Consider the following 9626-nt stretch of genomic DNA (forward strand, 5'->3'; position numbering starts at 1 on the left):
GGAATCTTTAGCATATTGTCGTTGACTTCAATCTATGCTTTTGTTCTACGAAATTTAGATTACTCAGCTAATTTTGGTATTGATTCTCATCGATGTTATAACTAACAAGACACAATATATTCTATATTATACGTTGCTGATTTTCTAAGTAGATCGAACAAAGTAACAGAGGATGAGCCAAATTCACTTGTAAGTAAAAACCATTTTCATTTCTTTTGTTCAGCTTGTTTTCCTTCCTTGATGCATCATGATTTCTTAGCTTTTTTGTTTCTTGATGACAGATTTAGCAGCGGGTTAGAGTTGGCAAATTTGGTGGTCAGCTCTGGTGTCCTGTACCATTCTTGGGCTGCAGTTCGGGACCTGTACAGTGAAATCAATCAAAATGAACAGCAATCTTTGTCAGTAAGATACAAAGTTTCTCAGCAACCAAACAGTACCACCATAGCTTTCTTTACTTGGCCTGCTTGTTCCAAAGACTATATTATTCAGGGTGGAGGAGGAGAGGATTTGGTTTCATCATCAACTCTAAAGGAGTCTTTTCCTCTCTTTGAATTCCTGTGCACCAAAACCAACCCACAATTCTCCATTAACAAAGCTGCACTTGAGCTTTTTGCCTCCATCCGTGATAGTCTCCCCTCCTTGAAATCTCAGGTACCTCTATGCCCTGAAAATTCTTTCCTTTTTTTCTTTTCTTTTTTTCTTTTTTGACAAAAGCTTAAAGTATGAACTGCAACTGAGTCAATTGACAAACTTCTAGAACAAAGTCTAATTTTCTTAAACTTTCAATATAATTGATAACCAGGTCGTAGTTAACCAGCTACTTTTATTTTTTGCTACGTTTTCCCATTTTCTATTGTGTCTGCTTGAGCAGAAATGTGGTCGTTAGTACTTGTCAATGTATTATTGGTATCATCATCATTATTAACATGAAGGTTTAAATTTAAAAAATATCATTTCTATTATTTTTGGCCCTCTCATCCCGTCAATATCTCATGAGTGCACTGTACCCTTTTTTTTCCTTTTCTTTTCTTTTCGTACAGGTAATCATTTTGAGTATTCCTATGTCATTTGAATATATTAGGCTATTAGCAAATTAATCTTTTTGAAATATTGCTATATGGTATGGATGTGAAATATATATTTAAAATAATAGTAGGATAATATTTATATAACTTTCCTAATAAATTATGAAAAATATCTTTTTATATTTAAAATAATAGTAGGATAATATTTATATAACTTTCCTAATAAATTATGAAAAATATCTTTTTATCTTTAATTCATATAAAAAATTGACCAGTTTTAATACTACTTTAGTCTATACTACTAATTTTATGTATTTATTTATTTATTTTATATTATTTAATTATTTAAAATAATGACTTTATCACGGTCAGACTTTAAAGATTTTGAACCTTTTTTTTAATCTATTTTTTGAATAGTCCAAGACTGAAAATCATGATATCACATTACTATGTTCTTTTTATTTTATAATCATAGTTATAAGAAAATATACTTAAAATCCTGAATAAACAAATGAAAAAAAAAATATATAAATATATATATATATATATATATATTGTGGGGCCCAATAATTTGTGGCCCTGGCCCACTTTTGCATTGGGATCCAAGGCCCGAGCCGAGGAGGGATATAACCGAAGACATATAATAAAAGTCCAAGTAACCTTGAGACATAGCCGAGAACGACTTTGTCCTCGGCATCCCCGAGGCCCACCTGAAAGAAAGGGCAAGGACGATATAGGAACAGTTTTGGGAAAAATCTAAAATATCTGCGTTGATAGAAAAAGGATCCCTGGACAGTATGGCGACAAAGGGCGAAGGGAAAGCTACCATTACTGCCATTGAATACTCTGCACCTGACAGGATCATACTCTTCAGTTTTTACAACCACCCCCAACCACTTTGGGTATGGGCTGATGTGACAAGTATCAGTCCTGGAAAGTCGAACCTACACGTGGACGTTGGAGAGAGGGGTAAAGGTTAGTATAAAAGGAGAAGTAAGCAGTCCAGAAAAAGGGGCTGGGAAAAAAGGCCAAGAACCAGAGCCTCCCAGACCGTATCGGGGAGAAAGACTCCTCGAACGAACATGGTTTAATTCTATATGAACACCACGACTAACCATCGTCCGGTGACCAAGGCCTACCCTTTCAAACCCACGCTCTACAAATCATATTGTTTGGGCCTTTTTACGCGCAAACCCAATATCATTTTGTGGTCATTACAAATTGAGTCCTTACAATTGGCGCCGTCTGTAGGAAAGGCTTGTGTGTTGGCACAGACGGTGGGTCAAGAAAGTCCCCCCATCACTTCCAACAGCCCATTGTAATATTCTAACATAAAGTTCCATTAGGGGCTACGTTTTTCCATTAGGGGCTACGCTTCGAAGCGTCAGTAGCGCGGATGGTTCTAGGGGCTTGGCCGAGGGGCTAATCCCCCCAAACCAATGTCCCACACCTTGGTTGAGGGGCTAATCTCCCCAATTACTTAAAAACTAAGTTTTTGACAGAACCAAGGTATTGCATGGTCCTCGGACTCAAACCTATGGGGAAACCAACTACTTAAAAACTAAGTTTTGGACAGAACCAAGGTATTGCATGGTCCTCAGACTTAAACCTATGGGGAAACCAACTACTTAAAAACTAAGTTTTGGACAGAACCAAGGTATTACATGGTCCTCGGACTCAAACCTATAGGGAAACCAACTACTTAAAAACTAAGTTTTTGACAAAACCAAGGTATTACATGGTCCTCGGACTCAAACCTATGGGGAAACTAATTACTTAAAAACTAAGTTTTGGACAGAACTAAGGTATTGCATGGTCTTCGGACTCAAACCTACGGAGAAATTAACCACTTAAGGAGAATTCTAGATTGCTCAGACCTACGGGTTGATTATATGCTAAAAGTCGAATTAAGTCCTAGACGGAGTGAAGATCCCGACCTGTCCTCAGATCCTCAGTTTTAAGGGAACTGATGCAAACGAGCGTTTAAGTTCAGTACGATCGTACTTCAATCCTCGGACCGGATGCCAAAAATAGCTAAGGTTAGGAAGGATATTAAGAAGGTGGCAAAGCACCCTCATACTTGGCGACCCGCATGGGTAGCTCATTTTGGGTTACCCCTCCTCGGATGATTACCTCCTACACAGTACCGAGAATTCAGTTGTCATCTTGGTTAGTCTTGGGTATGTAACCTTTTTCAGGTCGGCATTATTGTGCCGAACAATTTCAATAAGCTCGAAATAATATCTTTTTCTTAAATAAGGGCCTCGGCCCTAGATATCATTTTTTTTTAGGTCGACATTATTGTGCCGAATAGTTTCAATAAGCTCATAAAGATATCCTTTTCTTAACAAGGGTTTCAGCCCTAAGTATAGTTCAGAATGCAAAAAAAAAAAAAAAAAAAAAAAAATTTTAAAAAATAAAAAAAAATCATATAATAGCACATCCATTCACAGCATAACTATTGTAGAAAAGAAAGAATACATAGAATAAAATAACATCAACTTTTATTAATATAAAAAAGTAGTACAGCGTACAATGAGGAGTTTAAACAAGCCTATACAGGAAGTTAATTACAAAAGCGAAAATGAAAAGAAAGTACACAATGAAACGACGAATCTTTCTAAACTCTGCTTCAGTAGCAATCGTGTATGAGAGGGTGATCCCCTTTGATGGATGAGGAGAAGAAGAGGAAGAAGTAAAAGCACCAAGATGGATCCGGTGATGGGAAAGAAGAAGAAGGGGAGGCAAAAGGAGGCACCAGTGAAGGAAGAGAGGAAGAAGCAGGGATACTTAATCCCTACGTCAGCCCTGACTACTAACACGCTGGTACCATATTAGCTATGCTCGAAAGAGAGCGGATGATACTGATGATAAGCAACCCCAGCTCAGTTGCACCAAAAATTTGATGCGGTTAACACCTGCTTCGAATTTTGGCTGAAGGAAGGTGAAAAATATCTTGAGTCTCTGCCTACCCTGTCCTGACCAAGCCATCTTAAGTTTCGGAGGGACATGGTGCTTCTGGAGAGGGTGTGGTTCCTTCACCCCCGCTTTCACCTCAGACATATCACACTCTAAGGTTTGATTGTTCTAATAAGGAAAACCTTGAGTGTAGCTTGAGGTTTAAGGCTTTAGAAAGGTTAAAGTGTCTCTATGTAAAGGAAGTACCCTCTTGCCTTGCTTCTTATATGGAAGGTAAGTTCAGTGGCATTTAATCCATACAGATTTCCAAGAAGAGCTGTAAACGAGATAGTGTCCATTCAACTCCCCAACGCCATCTATAACCGTCAGATCTGATTGGCCTCGTAAAGGGAAGTTATTAAAGACGCACCTCGTACACGGAAACGGTAGGAGCGCATTGTGAGTAAATCTAAAAGAATGTCTCGTAACCCGGCGCATTTTCTAGGCAAATGAAGAGACACCGACATTAATGAAGGACAAAGCTGGGCAAGCCATGATACCGGCCCGACACCATTAAAACCCTCCTTCCCGACCAAGAGGTCGGGCAGCAGGATTTTGAGGGGCTATTATGGGGCCCAATAATTTGTGGCCTGGACGCAATAATTTGTGGCCTTGGCCCACTTTTGCATTGGGATCCAAGGCCCGAGCCGAGGAGGGATATAGCCGAGGACATATAATAAAAGTCCAAGTAACCTTGAGACATAACCGAGGACGACTTTGTCCTCGGCATCCCCGAGGCCCACCTGAAAGAAAGGGCAAGGAAGGTATAGGAACAGTTTTGGGAAAAACCTAAAATATCTACGTTGATAGAAAAAGGATCCCTAGACAGTATGGCGACAAAGGGCAAAGGGAAAGCTACCATTACTACCATTGAATACTCTGCACCTGACAGAACCATGCTCTTCAGCTTTTACAACCACCCTCAACCACTTTGGGTATGGGCTGATGGGACAAGTATCAATCCTGGAAAGTCGAACTTACACGTGGACGTTGGAGGGAGGGGTAAAGGTTAGTATAAAAGGAGAAGTAAGCAGTCCAGAAAAAGGGGCTGGGGAAAAAGGCCAAGAACCAGAGCCTCCCAAACCGTATCGAGAAGAAAGACTCCTCGAACGAACATGGTTTAATTCTGTATGAACACCACGACTAACCATCGTCTGGTGACCAAGGCCTAGCCTTTCAAACACACGCTCTACAAATCATATTGTTTGAGCTTTTTTACGCGCGAACCCAATATCATTTTGTGGTCGTTACAAATTGAGTCCTTACATATATATATATATATAGAATTACATATTACAAACTTGATTGAATATTTTTTATTAGGATACTTATGCTACCTCATATAATTTCACAAGATATTGTTAAAAAAATAACTAATTGAGCATTTAGTATATTTAATACATTTTTTCAATTTTTTGACCCCATTTTTATTTTAAAAAAGAGAAGGAAGCTCTAATTTTAAATAATTGTATATATTAGTCATACTACGGCATAAAAAATCAAATTGCAGAAAATTTTTAATAGATAAAAAATTCAAGACTATAAATTAAAATAAGAAAACATTGATGTTTAATATGAATAATAAAACATTAAAGTAAAAGGTATTAATTTTGATAATCTTCTGTTGTATAAAGCTTAGTAAAAATAAGATATGTATTATTAGCGTATTTTATGCTTTTAATTATAAAAGACATATTTTTAATAGGATTTTTGTTTCGTATGGCAAATGAGAGTTCTTTTGAGAAAAATATTTACTCCTTTTTTTTTTTTTTTTTTTTTTTTGGTTGAGAAACATGTCAATCATCTTACGTGTGACATATGCTGCCATCTGTGTATTTTATTAACTAGGATTATATTTAACATTTTGGAGAAGATATTATAGACCCTTTTTTAATTAATCAAAAGAACTTTAGTCTTTAAGAATGTCACTCATCCTATTATCAACATTAATGTAAGATTTATATCTTAATGCAGATTGATTCCAAACCAGTAATTATTACTGGAAACTCTCTGGGAGGATCTGTTGCCTCTCTATTCACCTTATGGCTACTAGATAAAATCAATTTATCAAGCACCAAAACACGCCCACTTTGCATCACTTTTGGTTCACCCCTTGTAGGTGATGATGGGCTGCAAGAAGCCATATCAAAATATCCAACATGGAACTCTTGCTTTTTGCATGTAGTTTCTGATCAGGATCCAATTCCCAGAGTCTTAATTTCACCCCACAATCCCATTGACTCAATTTACAAGCCTTTTGGTACATTTCTCTTGCATTCGGAATTGGGCTGTGCTTGTTTTGAGGATTCTCAATCCATTTTGGACTTGTTGACAGCAACCTACCTAGAGGGTCCAGAAAATCAAAATCCTAATCAAGTTTTGGAGTTCTATGAAGCACTTGTCCAACATCTCAACCATAAGGTAATTTGTAAGGATACTACACAATTGGTTAAAAGGAATACAAAATCATTTGAGGCAGGCATCATTACACAACTAGAAGCAATTGGACTGGTGCGGGCCCAGGTAGTTTACTTACAAACCTTTTTTATAAATTGCATATGGTTACAATGCTTATTTGACCCATTTGTCATGCTATGGTTCAAGACATTGAATAAAACAATGTAAAGAATGAAGAGCTCAACTATTAACAACTAACCAAAACCTCTCATATCTCTTACATGGCTAAAATTTCTACCTTGTAAAATAGCCCGGCCAACTCATTTTTATAAGTCATTGCAGCAACAACAGAGGAACAATGGCATCGACAATCTGATTACAAGGACAGAAAGACAGGAAAAGAAGTTGGTAATCCTGAAGAGGCACGTTTTTGATCCTTCCAAGAAGTTGAATGACATAAAAATAAATATGGCCTACTTGGAATGGTACAAGAAACATTTTAAGGATAAGGGAATTGGATACTATGATAGCTACAAGAATTCAGGCAATTTAAGTGATCTTAATGTGGTAAGGTATAAGAAAATCCTCACTTGTTACTGGGAAGAAATGGTTGATGAAGCAGAGAAAAAGCCCCAGAAGGAAGGTGCCTCCTTTCGTACCGGATGGCTCTTTGCGGGAACAAATTACCGAAGGATGTGTGAACCATTGGACATAGCGGAATACTACAATAAGGGTCTAAAAGACTACATAAACCAAGGAAGGCCGAAACATTACAAACAATTGGAGCAATGGCTTAAAGAAATAGAGAAACCTGCAAGCAATCCAAGTCAGTTGAAGAAGCAAAATGTGGCTTCTAGTCTAACAGAGGATTCTTGCTTTTGGGCACATGTTGAGGAGGCTCGAATTTCATGCGAATTGTTGAGTAGCAGAGAATCAAGTATTGAGGAGAAAGAATCATCAAAGCACAACCTGGTTGAGTTTGAAAACTATGTTTTGAGTTTGATGAAAAACTATGCAGTATCACCTGAGATTTTCTTGCCGCGGAGTAGCTTCATGCTGTGGTGGAAAGAGTATGAGGAAATCATTAGAAAAGGAATTATGGGAGCTGCTTATTATTCACCTCTCACTGACGTAATGAAGAGTCGCAGTTACCAAAACTATGCTACTGGCGGCCTAGAGATTCCCTGAATTTGTATACGTATCAAACATTTCAAATCTATGTATAATGTGTGCACTTGCCTTCAAACTTGTATGGTATTCTGAAATCATTTCCCAATAAATTGTAGAGATGTCATCATCTTTTTCTTTTTTGATTATTTTTCAGTTTTCCATAACTTTTCTTTTGCCTTTGGGTTGGATGTGTATGTTGGGTGCACCATGCACCATGGTCCAGCCCACATGAAGTTGAAGCCCATATATAATCCACATATGCTTACTTGGATTTTTCTCTTAACTTGCAAATTAATACGATAGTTTTATGTCTGCCCCAAACAAAAAATTTTGATTCCGTCCTTAGTTTAAGATCATAACAACTTAGAATGCCATCTTAGCCAAGATTTCTTGAAGGAAAAAATGTCATAATAACAATAACAACAAAGAAATCAAAAAGGATTATTGCTGTGTTATATTGGGCCAAGGGAGTTTAATTTTTAGGTATGGTGGTCCATTGATTGCCAGGTCTTAGTTGTGTGCGAACTAACAGGAGTGAACTATAAATGGAGACTTTAAACTAAACTGGTAGGATGGTGTACGTAGGACTAGGAACCACACGGCGTTATTCAATGCGGGACCGGCTAGCACATGCATTTTGGGGTTTATGCTTGTTTCTCTCTTCCATTGCATTATTGGCATCTTGCTGTTGTCGTTCACAACATGGCTAAAGGCCTCTTCTCTTTTGTTCTCTATAGAAAAAATCCCCCTTTTTCTTTTTTCTTTTTGGGTTTAATCTTTTTATGTTTGGAACTCTATGTAAAGCTCTCACCGACACTTTTTTGACTGAATATGCACACTTGTAAAGAAACCAAATGGAATGTTCAACAACAATATTCCACGTAACAATTGGCACAATATGTGGTTGTAGTTTAGGAGAAACTTTAAAGAAAATAAGTGTCAAATATACACGAAATTAGTAGATATGTGAGATGTAAAAATAGAGAAAAATATGTGCCAAAGAAAATAATCATACAAAATAATATTTACGTGGTTCAACAATTTATCTATGTCCGCAGAGTTACAGTAATTTTACTATTCACAGGGAAAAAATATAAGATGCGGCATTACAATTTTTCCCTCTCAAAACAACCCCTCCAAACCCTAATCTAAAAACCATGGTATTTCACTCCTGCATAGAGAATTCACAATGGGCTAACACACTGGCAAAAAATTTGAGTGCTCTAGCTTGGGCCTAATGTCCCAAGCCTCCACTTTATGGACTAAACCTCAAAAAAAGTCACATTAAAAATTGTAGCATTTTTATATCAAGTTAGGTCATATTCAAAATCAAACACAACTAAACTTCACATAGCCTAATAGTGATAAAGTAGTTTCAATTGTAAATTTTCTTTCTCTCATTTATTGTAAGAACAAAAATATAATACATTCTCCATCTTTGTAGCTGTATGGAGGTGCAATTTAGCAAGGGGAAAGATTATATATTTAGTTTTTTTATTAGAATTAAAAAAAAATTGGTACATATTAGAATTTAAAATTTAATATATTGAAGATAGTTTTTCTTATAACAAGCAGCGTAGAAGAATAGTTGAATGAATTGATATTACATGTACAATAGTAGAGAAATTTTAGGTCAAATGTATTGACTTTAGGGAAACATTAATATATTGGTTAAACGGTACTCAATGAGCGGTGAGCACTAAATCCTGTAAGTTTTGTAATTAGCATATTAAATGATAATGAACTTGGGTTCAGTTCTTTCCAACATCTGCCATTGGAATATATTGTAGTATTTTCTGCTGAAGCTTAATTAAATAAAAGATTAAGGTATTTAATTAAGTGATAATTATTGATATCTATATATAAATAATAATAAAAATTATTGTGTGTGTGTATATATATATATATATATATATATGATAGGTAGGTAGTTGAAGAGGGAATGATATATTTAAACCATAAACATGATGCATTGCAAAGAATGTCATTATTACTAGGCCAACTATTACTTATTTTTATTCTCAGAAAAAACTATTACTTATTTTTTTTCCTTTTGATAAATAAATAGATAGATAG

At 36.2% G+C, this 9626-nt stretch overlaps 1 protein-coding gene across 2 annotated transcripts; it reads left to right on the top strand.

The window, feature by feature from the left end:
* Positions 1–7696, top strand: LOC126714983 (senescence-associated carboxylesterase 101-like). Of its 2 annotated transcripts, none has more exons than XM_050415406.1 (4): positions 1–189; positions 282–651; positions 5958–6506; positions 6714–7696. In XM_050415406.1, exons 1-4 carry the CDS (start codon positions 173–175, stop codon positions 7566–7568), a joined length of 1791 nt encoding a protein of 596 aa, XP_050271363.1. In that variant the 5' UTR covers positions 1–172; the 3' UTR covers positions 7569–7696. The 2 variants fall into 2 exon arrangements, with proteins under 2 accessions (XP_050271363.1, XP_050271364.1); XM_050415407.1 differs by having other exon boundaries at positions 2–189; positions 6723–7696.
* Positions 7697–9626: the final 1930 nt, after the last annotated feature.

Source organism: Quercus robur, chromosome 2 (genome assembly GCF_932294415.1).
Source record: "Quercus robur chromosome 2, dhQueRobu3.1, whole genome shotgun sequence".
Classification (NCBI taxonomy): domain Eukaryota; kingdom Viridiplantae; phylum Streptophyta; class Magnoliopsida; order Fagales; family Fagaceae; genus Quercus; species Quercus robur.

What these genes read in the sequence shown, in the direction of transcription:
- LOC126714983 (XM_050415406.1), top strand. An exon ending in TCCCCTCCTTGAAATCTCAG is followed by an intron (nt 652 to 5,957) that starts GTACCTCTATGC and finishes ATCTTAATGCAG; the next exon opens with ATTGATTCCAAACCAGTAAT. An exon ending in TTGGACTGGTGCGGGCCCAG is followed by an intron (nt 6,507 to 6,713) that starts GTAGTTTACTTA and finishes CATTTTTATAAG; the next exon opens with TCATTGCAGCAACAACAGAG.